The following is an 18621-nucleotide window of genomic DNA, read 5'->3' on the forward strand; positions in this document are numbered from 1 at the left end:
ATATTAACTGCCAGTCGCTGTGAGATAGCGCGTTTGTGGAAATCCCCCAGCCTCCCTAAGATAGAGGACATTCAACAAAAAGTACGGAGGATCTTTTTATTATCCAAAATTACAGCATATAAACATAAGAGAGTGTCTCGCTTTGCATTAACTTGGCTCCCTTATCAAAAATGGCTCTCCAATGTGCCTGTGGTTACTGTGACTTGACTACTGTATCGGTATCGGAAGCGTCCAGCCTTTTATACATACCCAGGGTGTATTGATATGGTTTATTTGTCTTCTCTGGTGTGGAACTCATTTCTCTCATTTTCTTTTCTTGTCCCTGAGTATATGTGAAGCATGGGGGGGGGGGGGGGGGGGTATAATACTTAAATGAACCATGAAAGACTTAGTGTTGCAAATATGCAGTGTACACTTTAATAATGTTTACTGTTTGCCTTTCAATACCGTTGATGTTTATTATGTATACTTAATCTCTGACTGCATACCTGGTTGGCATGTATAAGCTTTTTGGTTCAATAAAAATCTTAAATTAAAAAAAAAAAAAAAAAAGCGTTAAATAAATAAATAAATAAATAAATAAAAGTAAGGAAATAGGTCGATAGGAGCCTACTTCCATTGGGTCCTTACCCGGCTTTGGCAGCACAACTATAACCGAATGGTTCAGGGCCGCCGAAAGGGCATTCGAGTCAATCAGATCATTATAAAATGTCTGAAGGGGTTTCAGCAGGAGGAATTTCAAGATCTTATAGAACTCGGACCCCAAACCATCTTGTCCCGCCGCCTTCCCCAGCTTACATTTTTGTATCACTGCGTAAATCTCCTGCTCCGTGATAGGCTTGTTAAGGGCTCCAATCTGATCAGGGGTCAGGCGGGGCAAGATAATTGACTGAAACAGGGCCTCTGTAGCAACTGGATCCCTATGCTTTCTCTCGTAGAGTTTCTGGTAGTAGTCAAGGAACCGGGCGGATATAGCCACCTGAGTGATCTAATGGACCCCGGTTCGATCCTTAATGCCCACTATAGCTGTCTTCCGACCTCAAGGGCGCACCAAATGGGCTAAGAGCTTGCTAGCCCGATTCCCATATTTATAAAGTTGATACTGATAATACTTAAGAGATTTGGAGGCCCTCTGATGAAGCAAGCAATTTAACGTTTCCCTAACTTGATCAACTTGACCCTTAGCATCCGGGGCCATATCAACCACATGACGCTGCTGTGCGGTTTTGAGGACCTGAGTAAGCCGCAAAATCTCGGCATTTCTTTGACAGTTGGCCCTAGCCACATACGTGATGATTTCCCCGCGCATTACCGCTTTCCCTGCTTCCCATAGGGTCGCCGAGGAAATGGCAGGAGTAGAATTGTGTAACATATACTCCTTCCAACAAGCCTGTAGGTGAGCACAGAACACTTCGTCCCTAAATAAATCGTGCCGCATGCGCCAAGAAAATGGGGGTCGGACTCCCGGATCACACTGAAGCTGGACAGTAACCGGGGAGTGATCAGAAAGAGTGCGAACACCAATGTTAACCTCCTCCACTCTAGCAACCATTTATCGGATACAAGCAAGTAATCCAGCCTTGAAAACACTTGGTGCGGGTTAGAGTAAAATGTAAAGTCAAGTTCGCCTGGGTGTAGGACCTGCCACACATCTAATAGCTGCAGTTCATTGCACAAGAAGTTCACTCCCCCCTCCTGATCTTTAGCGATAGCAAGTTTAGGGAGTTTACAGTCTATTCGTTTGTCGACAACTACATTCAGATCCCCTCCCACCACCAAACATGGTCAGAAAAGTCTGCTAATAGTCCCGCCAAGTGGGAAAAAAAAACTTGGGAATAGATATTGGGGCCAGAAATATTACAAAAAACTATCTTCTGTTGACCTAAGACCCCAGCCGCTATCACATAACGCTCCTCTGTATCGTGACAAGTTTTAGTAAGGCGAAAGGGCAGCTGCTTATGAATGAGGATGGCAATGCTCCGCTTGCATGCCATATAGGAGGAGAATATGCACTGGCCCACCCACTCTCATTTGAGTTTGCGATGCTCGTCATCACAAAATGAGTCTCTTGGAGAAAAACAACTTGGGAATGCATGCGACTAAACATAGATAGTAGCCTCTTCCTCTTTATAGGGGAATGGATACCATCCACATTTAAAGTACTAACTCTAACCTTCGCCATGTCGCTCTTTAACAAAAGCAGTTACTAGGAGAGCCCAAGAGAGGGCCTCCATCTCCACATCATCACACACCTCGTGGCCCCCCAGCCTAGGCCACATAAGTGCACAACTATACGCCGAATAGATCTTGGTCCCTGGTCCCCAGTCCCACTGCAACATCCGAACCCCCTGCCTGCCCTCCCTAGTGCCCCTCCCTCCCCTACCCCTAGCCACACTCCACATCCATACCCAACTGCACATTACCATCCACACCCACACTCGCCCCAAGAGGCACAGAGCTATCCCCCCCCCCCCCAATCACACTCACTGATGGGTAGAGGAAAAAAAAAACCCTCCGTGCTACTCCCCAAATCGGCTCCCCAATCCCCAACATACAGGCACAATCTACATGACCCACTCAGATACCAGTGATTCTTAATCCAGCAGCATTAGTGCACTATGAAAGGCAAGTGTCCTTGGGCAGATAGATGAGAGGCCACACCAAAGCAGGGTCTCATGCCACCAGCAGCCAGCAGCATAAAGAGAAGCAAACATAAGCATCCATCAGCCCCGCTGACCCCCCTTCTTCGCCAAAAATAAAAGTAAGGCACAGGGCTTCAAGGTCACAAACCAATCCCATTAAAAGTCAAATGTGATTTGATCAATCCCTCTCGCCTCTCAGGTCCCAGCGGTATGGGGGAGAAAGGCCAAAAAACCATCTGCCTCCTCCTTGGTATGGAAGAACAGGATTTTGTTCCCGTGGAAGACTCTGAGTTTAGCCGGATATAGTAATCCAAATTTGATCCCCCTCCTGTGTAGTTCGGAGCAGGCTGGCGTCATAAGCTTTCTCTTTGAGGCAGTACTGGCCGAAAAGACATTAAAGACCAAAAGCTTGGTACCATGATACGCCACCAGCTCTTTCTGCCTGAAGGCTCTCAGCAACTTTGTTTTATGATCCCAATTGAGGATTTTTTTGCCATCACCGGCCAGGGCCTTTTCGCTCCCTCCTGTAGCACCCCGACCCGGTGGGCCCGTTCACATTTTAGAGCATCCGGGGTCAGGTCCAGGCCTACCTGAGTGGGTAGCCATTTTTCAACAAATTCAAGTAGCTCACTGTCCTTCACCGTCTCAGGCAATCCAATTATTTTAATGTTGTTTCATCGCCCCCGATCTTCCAAATCCTCAATTTTATCAAGGAGCTCTCGCTGTTGTGCCTGCAGTGTGGCCACGTGGCTTTCCGCCTCCACCATCCGGTCACCGTGGTCAGAGAGAATATGCTCCACTTCTTCCAGTCTCCTGGACTGACCTTCCACCGCAGCCTTAATTTCCTCCATTGACGATTGAATTTTAATCAGCCGCAGATCAAGGGCTGCAGTGACACTCTGCGATATTTGTAGCAGGGCATCCTTGGAGATCACCTCCAGCACTTTCACGCCAGAGGGAGGAAGGGGGGCCACCGCCATCTTTGCCGAGCAGGACCGTCCTGGTGCTCCTCTGGCGCATCCTCCGCGCCCTATTCGCGCGGCTAAGGGCTTCCAGTCACCGGCAAGAGCGCTGATGATGGCGCGGCAGCTCTCGGCGTGATGATATTCAGGGTTTTTTTTCACCGATCTGGGGAGCGGGACTCCGGAGCTCCGTTTTTGTGCTGCCGGTGCGTTTACGTCATTGCCGGAAGTCCGTTTTTTTTTTGTTCTGTGAAGTATATATATACAATCTGGTCTTCAACTCTGCTTACCTGCCTGCAAGACCAGACAATCTGGTCTTCAACTCTGCTTACCTGCCTGCAAGTAAATTCCCCTGCAAGGCAGGGCACTAAGAAACTGTGCACTGGATGACTTCTGGTGATGACATGATCATGAGCAGTTGTCTGAGGCCCTTGCTTCTCAGGGATCAGCTGAAATCCTGCCATACTGGCCAATAATTTGCAAAAATTGAATGCCCTTGAATATAATCATTATGTGGCTAAGATTAATGGACGGTTTCATGATTAAAAAAATGGGAGAGATGTTGGGCAGAGCGAAGAGAAAGGCGCAGCTCAGTCTGAAAAGATGGCACCAGATCATGAGGTGGGCTCAGAAGGAATGACGGAATCAACAATATGGGAGCTAACAATTGCAGTATCGATGGCGATGAAAGAACATTAGATGATATCAGTGTGAATATGATCAATCAGAACACTGCTATAACGGCCACTGATCAAAAGCTGAGTGATCACGATGATCAGTTGGGCGGCTTAGAAGTTTCAGTGTAGCAGCTCAAAGTAAGAATCAGACACTAGAAGAGAAACTTGATGACCTGAATAACTGTAGTCGGCAGAATAATATAAGAATACTGGGTCTGCCAGAGAGTCTGCAGAGAGAGCGCTCCTGAGTTGATGTAAGCAAAGCCTTCCAGAGCTGTTGGGGGTAGAGATTCAGAAGTGGCCCATTTTAGTAAAACGAGAGTATCAACATGGATTCTAAGCAGGATCCACTCAAAGGCTGAGGCAAGTGATCAGAAAGTTTTTAAAGTTCATGGATAAAATGAAGCTTTTGCTTATTGAAAGAAGATGGAATAGAATTATAAAAGTTTTAAAATATTTCTTTTCCTGGACTTTTCTGCTAAAGTCCTAGCCACCAGGAAGGAAATATGCCCTACTGTATACAGTACAACTTTGCTAGCAAGGGATAGAATTTTCATTTAAATTTCCTGAACGCACTTGGGTGTTTTGCAAAGGAATATCTAAAACTCTCTCAACCAAGAAGGAAGTCAAGGTGTTTATGGAGGGACTTACAGAGGAAGGATAATTCCAGAATGGCTTGAAAGTTATTTGAAGTAATCCTGAAGTTAAGGGCCAATGGCCATGTTGAGAATTCTGCTTTTGGTGTTTTCTTGATTTGCTGGTCCCTGGAGCCAGCCTGCTGCAGTCTGTGAATGTTGATGCTGTGAATGCTGGAGGTGGTGATAAGAGTGTGCAACGCTGCAGAGAGGAAGATTCCTGGACTAAACAGAGGGGTGAAGGACATGGGAAAATTAGAGAAGGAAGGGGTGGTGGGGGGAGTAGTGAATTTGGAATGTATGCAAGGTATGAAATGAGGGTGAGTGTGCTTCAGAGAGGGTTGTATGACACTCAAATTCAAAAACAAAATATGACAAAATGGAAAAGGGGAGTGGGTCTGAGCTGGGGGATTCACTTCTAGTGTTGGCTAGATTCACATGAAAAAATCTTTGCTTTTGTTTATGAGTGATTTTATAATCTGTTCTGTTAATATTCTCCTCATTAAACGGAAAAAGATGTTAACAGAATTGAGGAAAAAAAGACAAATTTTGCTTTTATGCAAGAGTCATGCTTAACAGACCAGGAGCACAAAAAACTGTGTCAAGAGTGGGTAGGACAAATTTATTTTGCATTATTCACAGATCGGCAACTAGGGGTAGCTATCCTTGTTAATAAAAATACCCCATTTCAGATTGAGCATAAGGTGGTTGATCCAGGAAGAAGGTATATTCTGAATGCTGGCACATTGTATGAATGGAAACTCATGCTACTTAATATATATGCACCAAATTGTTACTTGCATACATTTTTCTCCGAACTGGTTGCCAAGGTATTACGGTGGGAAGAATATGGTCTAATTTTGGAAGGGGATTTCAATATTAAAGATCATCTACTTATTGATTGTAAACTCCTGTTGTACTCACGGCCCACGTCCTGCTGGCTGGGCCTCCTGGCTCCGTTCCCCGAGGCCGGAGGAACCTCCTCGCTGCCGGCCCTGGCGCAGGCCTTCTGGCGTGCAGGACGCTGTCGGCGGCGCCCTCTGCCAACCCTTCAAATCCTTCTCGTCTACGCCCCCCCAGGGCTCCTAGAAGCAGACGTCTCCCCAATCCTCGAAATCACCACTACACTCATTGACCTGGATTCTCCAGCAATCATCTTAGGAGACTTCAATCTTCACATAGACAACCCTTCACCATCTAATAGTTGCGTAACCCTCCTCACAGCCCTATCAGCAATGGGATTCCAACAATTAGTCAACGAACCCACTCACAAAGCGGGTCACACTCTGGACTTGATTTTCAGCAACAAAGGCATTACGACTACATCCAATGTGAAGATCAAAAAAGTACCATGGTCGGACCACACTCTCATCTCTACCTCTTTCGCCTTGAAAGAGACCAACACCCCTAATATTCCTTCACCTTCATTCCAATACAGGAGGCGATGCTCCCCAGATGATCTTAACATCCAGATGGAGTCACAGCTCCCTCTATTAGATCTCACCGACCCGAACACTGCCATTCGTTCCTGGAACAATATAACAGAAAATATAGCTAACAAGCTCTGCCCTTCAACTATAAAAAAATCTCACACCAATGCCTCCAACAGACAACCTTGGTTCACCAATGAACTCAGAAAACTAAAACAAAGCTTAAGAAAGAAAGAAGCGACTTGGCGTAAAACTCCTAGTAACATCACCATCTCATCATACAAATCTACACTATACCAGTACAAAGCCCTCACCTCAAAATCAAAAAAAGATTATTTTGCATCTAAGATTCACAACCTGGTCTTTGATGCTAAAGCCCTCTTCGCTTATGTATCCAGCCTCACGCAAACCATACCGCGAGAAATCCCCAGCGACATGGCACAATCCAAAGCTGAAGAACTGGCCCAATTTTTCCAAAATAAAATCGACAATCTTTACCCAACTGCCTTCCAATACAGTAGACGCCCTCCCAACATACCAACACCCGACCTTCTTAAACTCCAGCCTTAACACTTTTGAGCCCGTCTCTTCCACTGAGATACAAACCATCCTGAGAAGAATGAAACCTTCATCTCATCCTGCAGACCACATCCCCACTAAACTACTTCTATCCATTCCAGACACAATAGCTACATCATTGACAAACATCATCAACTGCTCTCTAGCCCAAGGATCCTTCCCAGACGATCTCAAAATGGCCTCAATCTCACCTCTCCTAAAGAAGCCCAACCTTGACCCAAAGGACCCCATCAACTTCCGCCCCATAGCTAACCTCCCATTCATCGCCAAGATCATGGAAAAACTTGTTAACACTCAACTCTCAAACTACATAGAAGACAACAATCTCCTCTTCGCCCCACAACACGGATTTCGAAAAAATCGAGGCACAGAATTTCTCCTCATCTCTTTGTCAGACCATATACTATTGGGCCTTGACAAGGAAACTCGTTCCTACTAATCTTGCTAGACCTATCCGCAGCGTTTGATACGGTCAACCATGCCATCCTCCTAAACCTATTGTCATCCATAGGAATCAGCGGCACCGTCTTCTCCTGGTTTAAAACCTTTCTCAACAATAGAGGTTACAAAGTTAAACTCCAAAACAAGGAATCCTCAAGATTTGACTCTGCTATAGGAGTCCCACAAGGTTCTTCACTATCCCCGACTCTATTCAATATTTACCTTCTTCCTCTATGCCAACTTCTCACTGACCTCAATCTAAAGTTTTTCCTATACGCAGATGATATTCAAATCATCATCCCTATTAAAGACACTTACTCTAATGCTCTTGACTACTGGGAATCATGCCACCAAAAAATCAAACAACTACTCAACAGCCTACACCTCATCTTAAATTCCTCCAAGACTGAGATCCTACTCATCTCGCCTGAAAACACAAACAACAGTACTCTTCCTTCCAATCTTCTTACCACACAAACCAGAGACCTAGGAGTGATAATAGATAACCGGCTAAACTTCAAGGCACACATCAATAAAACAACTAAAGACTGCTTCTATAAACTCCAGGTCCTAAAAAGGATAAGACCTCTTTTCCACGCTCACGATTTCAGAACGATCATCCAAGCAGTCATTTTCTCGAAACTGGACTACTGCAATTCCCTATTGCTAGGTCTACCTTCATCCTACTCCAAACCACTCCAGATGGTGCAAAATTCAGCAGCCCGTATTCTGACAGGCACAAGGAAAAGAGACCACATCTCCCCCGTCTTGAAAGAGCTACATTGGTTACCCATATACTTCCGCATCATGTATAAGGCCTTAACCATCATCTATAAAACTATACATCAACTCACCACTCTCGATCTCCAATTCCCTCTCCAATTACATAATTCTACTAGACCTACCAGAGATGCTTATAGAGGCTCCCTACTAGTTCCCCCAGCGAAAACGACCAAACACATCACCCTAAGAGATCGCGCCACCTCCACAGCTGGCCCTCTACTGTGGAATTCCATTCCTACAGACCTCAGACAGGAGCCATGCCTCCCAACATTTAGGAAAAAACTTAAGACTTGGTTATTCAAGCAAGCTTTTCCGGACACAACCTAATGACACAATCCAATGACTCATAAAACACCTTGCCGTTTGTATTTAATATTTATTCTATACTACATTTATATTGTATTTTGTTAACTAGTCTCTCCTCTCTTCTTCCTTCCAAGTTCGGCTTCCCTTGTTAAATGTAACTGTACCTTCTGTCACCACAGTTCTAGTTCCATGTATTTATTATCATTTTTTGTATTTATTGCACCCCCGTTCTATGTAAACCAGCAAGATATGTTTTCATGATTGCCGGTATATAAAAACTCTAAATAAATAAATAAATAAATAAAACCCTCTGCTTAGGCGCGCGCGCCTTCAGAGAAGATTTAAAGGGCCCACAGTGGGAAAATGCCGCCGGTCCCTTTTGCTGACGTCAGGGCTCTGCCCTTTATAACCAGGCAGCAGACGTCCTTCCTGCGACTTGGCAACGAGTCTCTTCTCTGCGCTCCTTGTGGGTTCGTTGCATTGCTCCAGTTCCTGCTTCTGCCTTCCGGTACTTGCTTCTGCCTTCCAGTACCTGTTCCTGCCTTCCTCCGCCTGTTCCGGACCCTTGCTACTGTTACACTTCAGACGGACCTCCCTGGCTTGACTCTCGGATTGGATTTCACCACGCCTGCTTGCCACCTGCCCCCGACCTTTGGACTGGACATCACCTCGCCTGCCCCGATCTTCGGACTGGACCTCTCCTCGTTTGCTCACTGCCTGCTTCAGACATTCAGATCGGACTTCTTTGCGTATGCTTCCACCTGCCTCAGACCTCTGAATCTGACCTTGTCCTGCCTACTGGTGTCTCCGCAGGGGCCCCTCCTAAGACCAGCTGGCCCTGGTACTCAAGGGCTCAAACTGCGGGGGACGAGGGCTGGTAGTGGCGAAGCTCCAGCTGGACCCTGCTCGCCTCGGGTCTCGCCTCCTAGCACTAGTGACCCGTGGGGGCTCAACCCTTGCGGGTAGCATTAATACCAACCTAGGCCAAGGGTCCACAACCGCCACCAGGTGTAACAGCTCCCTAAGACACCAAGAAAGCGTTAGTCTGAGATGGGAATTGGTTTCTTATCACAAGAGTTGCAGATAATTGATGCATTCTGTACGCAGCATCTTGATGATTTGGAATTCTTTTATTATTCTCACCTGCATCAAACATATTCCGGAACTGATTATATATATATTGATATTAGAATACTTCTTGAGCGAATTATTAAGCGGTGACATGGTGGAGTTGCCGTTTACGGATCATGCATTGGTTTTTATTTACTTGCACTGGGAGGGGGAGAAGTCACCGTCCCAGTCATGGTGTATGCCACCATGGCTTTATGAGGATAAAGAAATTATTAAATACTTGAAGAAATGTTGGGAAGGCTATGAAACAAACAATATTATTCCTGATATTGATGCGGAAGGTTTCTGGAGTGCAGCGCGAGGTTTCTGGAGTGCAGCCAAGGCGGTACTCCAGGATCAAATTTCTTATTGCTCATATAAAAAGAAATCTGGAAGTAGAAACTATTTGGCATTATCAGAGTAACTAGTTAATTTGAAAAGGACATGTGCAAACAATGGAACTTGCTGTTCAAGAAAATATAAAAATTAGGAAAGAATTAAATTCACTCTTATCTACCAAGGTTCAAGCAAATATATGGTTTAATAAATATAAATTACAACAATGGGGAAATAAGTCTGGGAAAATGTTGACTAATTTAGATCGGCAAACAAAAACTAAATACGTTATTACTAAGCCAGAATGCTGGGGGTACAATGTGTGTAACAACAAAGACTATTTTGGAAACCTTTGAATCTTTTTATAAATCATTATATACAGCAGAGATCACCTCTGAGGAAGATAGAGTTTTTTTTCACTGACTCTCATTACCAGTTATCTGAGAAGATAAGAATGCACTTGAAGCTCCAATCACAGAGTTGGGAATAAAGAAGGGGATTTTGTAGCTGAAATTGGCAAAAACACCAGGACCAGACGGACTGGGCCCAGAGCTATATAAAATTTTGGGAGAATCAATCTTAGCACCATAAAAGAATATGCTTCATTTGGTCAAATCCCAGGGGGAATTTAAATGGGACACAACTTGGCCACCACAATCTTCCTGCAAAAGCCTGGCAAAGAAGTGTGCTCTCCTGAGTCATATTGTCTGTCCTATTATGCTTCTGAATCAGTATATCAAACTGTTGACAGCGGTGTTGGCTCAGGTCTGACTGGAGTGATGCAGAGAATAATAGCTCCTGATCATCTGGGGTTTATAAAGGGAAGGCTCTCATCTACAAATATGGTCAAAAGCACTGTTCTCTATCTTCTCAAAGAACAGAGACCTTAGGCAGAGTGTGTTACTCAGCCTGGATGCGGAAAAGGCTTTTGAGAAAGTGGAAAGGCCATATTTGTGTTGGGTTATGGAAAAGATCAATTTTCAGCAGGGGTTGCTCAGATATTGGCTAATGGTGTCTTGTCTAGTTCAACTGCATTGCACAGGGGCATGAGACAGAGTTGCCTTTTGTCTCCACTGCTCTATATTTTGTCCCTGGAACCATTTGCAATTACATTAAAATAAATGGATACATTCAAAGGCATAAGGTGGGAAGAAAGGACATTTTAAAAAGCATGTTTGCAGATGATATGCTACTATTTATGGGGAATCCAGAGAATAGTCTAACACCAATTATGGAAATGATTAAACTATAAGGCAATTTTTTGGGGCTGAAATTAAATTATGCTAAATCCCAAGTATTCGTACTGATGGAGACATCAAGAGCTGAAAGAAAAAAGTTATTTCCATTTCTTTGGGCTGATGAAATATCTTGGAATTGTCTTAGCATGCTCTAAAAATGCTCTGTATAGGTTAAATTTGGGAGAAGGATTAGATAAAATTGATGTGCTTTTGAAAAGTTGGAAGCATTTTCCCTTATCCTTAATGGGGCGATACATAATTATTAAAATGATCATTTTACCAAAAATATTATACTGCACCAGATGCTTCCAATATGGGTTAAGCAAAAAGATGTACGAAAATTCCAATCTTTACTTATGTCCTTTATGTGGAACGGTAAAAAAGCCAGAATTAGCTACCAAACCCTGAGAATGGAAGAAAGGAAGGGGAAGATAGCGATACCTGATATATGAGTATAGAATGCTGCTATCTTACTCCAATTTATTCAGGATTTGATATCTCACGATACAAAGTATGATCCAGAGGGTCTGTTGAAAAAGAATTTTGAGCCATATAATCCCATTAACGCACTACACGTGTCTAAATGAAAAGCAACTAGGCAGTGAAATAACCCCTTTTGCTATGAGGCACTTAAAAGGCAGTGATGGCAGCGAATAGTCGGTAAATCAACATTGATTTCGCCATTCTTATCATTAATAAGCAATGGAGATTTACCAACAGGGCTCAGTTTCCAAATGTTCTTTGACTAGGCTGTTAGGGAGTTATATAGTAGAGATGTGAATCGGAACCAGAATCGGGTCGGATTTCAGTTCCGATACACATCTCTATAGATGTGAATCGGAACCAGAATCGGGTCGGATTTCAGTTCCGATACACATCTCTATTATATAGTATGGGTCATTTTTCTGATTTGGATACTCAGTCATTATTGACATTTCAAGAATTGCAAGATAATTGAGCTATACCGAATAATCATTACTTTACTTATTTGCAAACCAGGCATTATTGATTGAGTTTGGATAAGGGAAGGATGGAAAATATATGTTTGTTTCTCAGAAGATGTTTCTCAGAAGATGAAGCACTTTTTGATAATGTCCCCAGATTTAACAAAATTGCTACATGGGTTGAATCTACAAAATAGTTTATAGTCATCATACCTAGCTGTGTTGGCTGCTAAATGAAGTAAAGATCTGGGTACTCAATTGGAGGAAATGGATATCTCTAAAGCATTTTCTCAATTGTATAAAAACCTGTCAGCAGCAAATACAAGAGAAATATAATTTAAGTTGATCGATCGGAGTTATATAATCAAGAGAACTGGGAGCTAAAATGGGACTATGGTATTCAATACACGTGAAAAATGTGGGATTAGGAGGAGGCCATCCATAAATGATGTCACACTATTTTGGCATGAAATCAAACACCCCCTCATCACAGTCTGTCACAAATATCCAAACCCCCTCGGCACAAAAGTGTTAACCAGAGTTGGTGTGTCCCAATAGGCCAACTAAGCGGTCGGCAAAGAGCAGCCATGTGGGGCCACGAGCAAAGCCTATCCCACTCATGGCTGAGAGAAGCAGAGACTCGGCAGGCCGCGAGAGGTGCCTCTGTTTGTGTATGTGTGCGTGAGTGAGAGGGGTTATGTGAGTACAAGAGCAATGGTGTTAGTGAGAGAGAGAGAGAGAGAGGGAGCCTGTGTAAGGGTGCATGTGTGAATTAGATAAGGAACCCATGTGTGTGTTTCTGAGTGAATGAGGTTGGGGCTGGAATCTGGGCCTAAACCGCGGGGGGGGGGGGGGGGGAAGAAGGGGGCGCGGGCGCAAAGCAGAAGGTTTTCCTAGGGCACCTAATACCCTTGCACCAGCCCTGGTGGTAACCCCTTCGCCCCTGTCGGAGTGTGACATTATTTATGGACAGTTTCTAGCGGTACCTTGTGTCACATGTTTACTGGATGCAATAAGTTACAGAAGTTCTGGCATAAAGTATGTGAATGTATAAATAAAACACTGGAGTGTACTACTGATTGGTCAGGAAAACTGATATATCTACCTATATTGAGCACAAATCTGAGATTGCAAAGCAGGGGGGTGAGGTTTTTGAATATGTCTCTGTTATTAACCAAGAAAGTAATCTTATTATCCTGTAAGGAGGATGAGATTCCTAAGTTTAATTCCTGGCATGGGCTATATTATATGAGACTACATTATATGAGATGCAGAAAGGAAAAGATATCATCAATCCACAACAGATAGTGAAAATGAAGGGTTACCATCAATTGTGGTTTAAAGTTCATAAGATCTTGCAATCCATTTCCTGGAATGGAAAAATTATGAGTTGTTGTTATATTGGTTATTGTAAAAAAGAGTGTATGACATATATAAAATAAGGTGAGGGAAAAGTAGTATGTTGAGGTATGAATGGGTAAGTGCATGGAGGAGGAAACCAGAGCTTGGAAAAGTTATGTTGAACATGATACCAAATTGGTATGCTCTTGAGATATATGTAGCATTACGTAATTGGATATTGTTGCCTGAGTTGGTGTGGTTTCATATGACTCAAATAAACAAAGTTTAAAAAAAAAGAAACTGTGCTATTTCTAATTCCCGATGCAGAAAGTGAATGCTAAGTAAATGCATTGGGAGTTTAAAATAAGCATGTTGAGTGTAAAATATGTTTGGCACAAGCCGAACGCACATTTTAACTTGGTAAGGGGGGGGGGGGGGGCACGAGCGCCACTTATCCAGATAAGTCTATACTTATTTAAGTGGCGGTTCTTTTGTTTTGCTTTGTTTTTTAACATTTTGAAGGGTTTAAGTTCTAGTGCAGTAACGAAAGAAACTCAACTCTATCTCTGACCTGGGGTTAAGTTTCCAGTACTAAGAAAGCCCAAGTTTGGCCAGCGCACCTCTCTGCATCAGGGAGTATTGCGTAATGCCTTCGTTTGCATGGGATTTCCATGTGAGGGCATTATGCAGGACTCTCATTTTGCAATGGACATTTTCTACGTGCAAAACTCCTTGCTGAAGTGGCAGTCTTCCATGCAGAAAATGCGTGTTGAAGTGGAGGCAGAAAGGTGTGCTCGGCTGAATGCACCTGTCCGCATTTGGTTCTAGAGTATATAAACACTTCAAAGATATTGGCAGCATAGGGAGGGCCCTGGCCTGGTCTGATTATATTAAAGGAACGGAAGTTATCTGATCAGAAGTAATTTCACTTTCCTCTTCATCCAGTCAGACCAGGCCAGACCAGTAGTATATATCCACGCTATTCCTTCATAGTGCACGATGCTGTCCCACCCCCTTGCAACACCAGTAATACTTTTAAAAAGTATGCAAAGTTGACCAAGTGGTTGCCTTACAGATCTCTGACAGAGAGACCAAATGCAACTCTGCCCACGAAGTTACCTGAGCCCTCGTGGAAAGAGCTCTCATTTGCTTTGGCAACAGAATACTAGAATCCATGCAAGCCGCTATAATCACTGACTTAATTCAATGCTCAATAGTAGCCTTAAAGGCTGCCTTCCCTTTACAGGTGGACTTTCACCCACAGCACTAGTTCCAAAGCCGCTGCCATGCAGCTGAGAACCTGGAGACAGGACCATACTGCTTGTTGAACTGAACATTCAGACCTGGGCACACAACTTCTAAATTCTCTGGTCCATTAAACGAACACACCCTACCTTCATGTCGGATAGAGCTCCCAGATACTCCATGATCTGAGATGGCTGAAGATAGTTCTTGGGGAAATTGACAGTCCACCCCAACTTTTACAAAAACTATATCATCCACTGGATGGCTGATATGCTTTTCGGGCAAGATTTCGCTCTTATCAACCAATCGTCCAGACAAGGGTGCACTAAAATACCTTCCTTGTACAGCATTACGGAATGGGAAGATAAGCCTCTCTCAAATTCAGAGAAGTTAGAAATTCTCCTTTCTGCACTGCCCTTTGAGTCCAACAAATCTTCCTCAGCGACCTCTCTCTCTCTCTCTCCCTGGCTAGTCTGGATTTCTTCCTCCCAGGGTGACCACAGGAACAGTGGGTGCTCGAAGGGCAGGGACAGCTGCCAGGATGTACACTGGCTCATGCAAAAGACTTGCAAGCCCATGAAGAATTTCTGTGAAATCATTGACTAAGGCATAGAAGAAACATCTAGCATAGGTGGGACAGACACTGATGCACCAGAATCAGTTCCAGAACTCTGATTCTGCGTAGTGCCCAAACCATGCACCAGGCTAAGAGGAGGAGGCCCAACCTCCAAGTCACTATCCTGTGGCTATATAATTGTTGCTGGGGGCCTCCTGAGATGCTAAGGCAGCACCAGGTCCAACCATGGTATTTCCTGATGCTGAGTCTCCCGCATGAATAAAATCACACTGCCAAAGCTTCCCCTAGGCTAAGGAACACTCAATGAAGAGTTTTAAACAGGTGACAGTCAGTGCAGAGCATGCATTTCTTGCTGCAGTCCCCAGCTGATGTCATCTTATGCACATGGTCAGTGGTCCTGATCTACACGGGCTGATGACGAAAACCTCCACACACTATTGATATCCTGCTGCAGTTTGCTGCCACTGAAGCAAGTTTCCCAATCGCTCTCCTTTCCCTCAGTGCCTTGCCTGTACTTTTTCTTTTTAAATCTTTATTGAACCAGCTGGAGCAATAGTAATTCTTAAGGAAATATTCCTCCATAATACAAATAAGTAGAAAAGCAGACAGGAGAAAAGGAAAAGATAGGGGGAGAAGGCAGGAGAAGGAAGAGAAAAAAGAATCCTAATTCTCCAGAAGTCCTCTGGTTCTGACCTGCTCAATAAAGGGAGGGAACAATGGCTTTCACCTCTGGAGAAGTCTTTATTGCTTTCTTTTTTTAACCTCAAGGGCTCTGCTCAACTGATGGAGGGAGGACTAGCCTTTTACCTCAGGAGCTCCAATTTCTTTCCTATCCAGGCAGCAGGCCTGAGTTCACAGCACAGGCATGCTTGCCTACCATCTGTTGGAGAAAGAGAATACTGGCAGGCTGGTGTCAGCATGGAGCTATATATGGAGTGAGATCAGTGAGCCTGTTGATCTCCATCTGCTGGTTGGCATACATAATCACTGATCTGGCCTGGTTTGACAGGATGCAAAGGAAGCATAATTAGCAGAATCAGATAAAATATTACCTAAATAGACTCTCAGTAGCCAAGGAATACTCTTCCTAATGCACATACATACCTCTTGTTACTCCTTTCCTTGTTACTCCTTTCCTACCTCCAATAAAGCAATGTAAACTGCAGAGAATGATGTATTACATTATGAATAATGTTGAAAAATGACAGAGTATGAAACAGCTAAAAATATGACATATACTTCATATGAAAGTATATAAAGCCGTTATTAATTGGTCCCTATCTCAGAAAAAAATATTTTGCAAATCAAATCATCGTATCCTCCTGAGGATGAGCAATCCGACATAATGATATATCCAAGCATTACACTCATTTCAGCCCTAGCCCATATCAGCAGAGTGAAAATCAACATGAATCAGGAAGGTCAGGTATCATCCACTAAATCTTTGGGAAAATCTTATCATGAGAAAAGCTATGATCTGCCCACTGCCAAAGAGCTAAATCTGTCACTGCAGAGCCAACTTCTATACAGTGGGTACCAAAAGGTGCTTGTGATATCACCCATGCCAGCGAACACCCATGTGTAGCAGCAAGGAAGCAGGAATCTAATCACCAGATCAATGTCAGAATGGATTCTTTCAGGGAAAATCAGAACTTTATTTTGGTCTAACCAATGAACCTGTGGCCCTGCTGCCTTTCTCTTCCTTTGCCTTCACCTCCTCCTCCTCCTCTCGCTCCCACCACATTTCCCCACCCCTCCCTCTCTCTTTCCGTTCTTTTCCCATCAATCCTGTCCATGCCCCCTCCTACCTAGGGGTGTGCACCGAATATTTTAAAAAAAATCATTTGTAAGCATAGCAAGCCCTGGCGCCTCCTCCCCTAACAAATAAAATCTGCAATTATGGCAGAATTTGCCATGTAACAAAATGGCTGGCACCATTTTAAAAACTAGTGGGACAGGAGTGACTGGGGATCATTCCTGCCAGATTTCAACCCGCGGATGGGGTAAGGGGGACAGGTAGAGGTCCAGGGAATGGTGCCAATTTGGGGAGGTAGGAGGGCTGGCTGGGTCTTTAAATGTTTTTTTATTTTTATATTTAACTTTGTTTATTAGATAACAATGAAAATTCAACATCTGGACATGGTCATTTTTCGCTGTGAACACATCAAGCCTCTGACAAACAAGAATAGATTTGAAAAATATTACTGATATACCTCCCAGTGTTCTTTATTTTTAATGTTCAATGCACACCCTGAATGCTGTCTTACCCAAAGTTGGTCAGACCATGAGCTGTGTAGCCCATGCTGTTCCGATGCCTATGTCAGAATACACACTCATTCAAGTGCCAACAGTGGTTCCTCTTCAATATTTATCACAGTGATCAGGGGCAGCCTGTTGCAGCTAGGTTCTGATGGAATCTCTGAAATGACCAAAGCTGTAGCTGTGGCCAGAAGCAGATAACAGAGCACACTGTCAGCAAATGCCCCCTTATAAGACTAGAGATATACATGCTCTGAGTGGCTTGGATATAGCAGTAGTTATTTGGATCAGATGCAAAGCATATTCAATGTAAAAAAAACTCATAAAAAAGCAGCAGTCAGTGCATTTTCTGATGTAGGATAGCACTGATTAGAACTAGCATATTGCTCTGAAGTTCCATCGTATAGCACAGATGCCCCTACACCCATAATATGAAAAATATTAGTTTGCTGAACAGATCTTTCAAAACACCGGTCAATGAAGTTTAGGAAATTGTCACACTGATACATACAAAGATGTGTTGGACTTCTGTTGAGATTGCTGTAGAAGATGCGTCCACGTACAGCCTCGTTTTAATTAAGTGACACAAGGAAGTCAATGAGATTTGAGATATGTTCGCATCCTCAGTGATGAGTGGTGCAGATATCAAAGTTTTTTCTGAATGGATTTAAAGAAGAGGTTTTTTTTCTGTTAATATACACAAAAATCAGAAACTCCAATTAAGATTACTCTATTAATGATTCTAAGGTTGGCAGAGGCAGGTAATAGTCTCCCAATGGCGATTTTAAAAGCAAAAACTATCAGAATTCAAGAAAGTAAAGAATAATTATAATGGAGCCTCCACCTCAGAGAAGCAAAGGTAAAATGGGAGATAAAGTAGAGTTACAGTATTGTTCCTCTGCTCCCATGCAAGATTCTTGAAATATTTTTCGTGAAATTATGTAATAATAAAAAAGTTATTAATAGGGAGGGTAATTTTCAAAAGCCATTTACCAGGTAAAAGTAGGCATGGGGATCAACAAGGAGAGCTCGGAGAAGGTCTGGATCAAGTGAGGCAACATGCAGTTTTTCCATTTTCAAAACTATGTTGTTTGTTTTAAAGGAACGTTTTCCCTG

General features: G+C 43.5%; 1 protein-coding gene across 4 annotated transcripts in view; it reads right to left on the bottom strand.

The window, feature by feature from the left end:
* Positions 1-18621, bottom strand: part of CCDC87 (coiled-coil domain containing 87) — a 513138-nt gene that overhangs the window by 467418 nt on the left and 27099 nt on the right. For 3 of the 4 annotated variants that reach the window (XM_029599749.1, XM_029599748.1, XM_029599751.1), the window contains exon 3: positions 18017-18162. In XM_029599749.1, the coding sequence (XP_029455609.1) occupies positions 18017-18162 (146 nt within the window). Of the gene's footprint in view, positions 1-18016; positions 18163-18498; positions 18619-18621 lie in introns of all 4 variants that reach the window. The other variant, XM_029599752.1, reaches the window with a different exon arrangement.

This window comes from Rhinatrema bivittatum, chromosome 4 (genome assembly GCF_901001135.1).
Source record: "Rhinatrema bivittatum chromosome 4, aRhiBiv1.1, whole genome shotgun sequence".
Classification (NCBI taxonomy): domain Eukaryota; kingdom Metazoa; phylum Chordata; class Amphibia; order Gymnophiona; family Rhinatrematidae; genus Rhinatrema; species Rhinatrema bivittatum.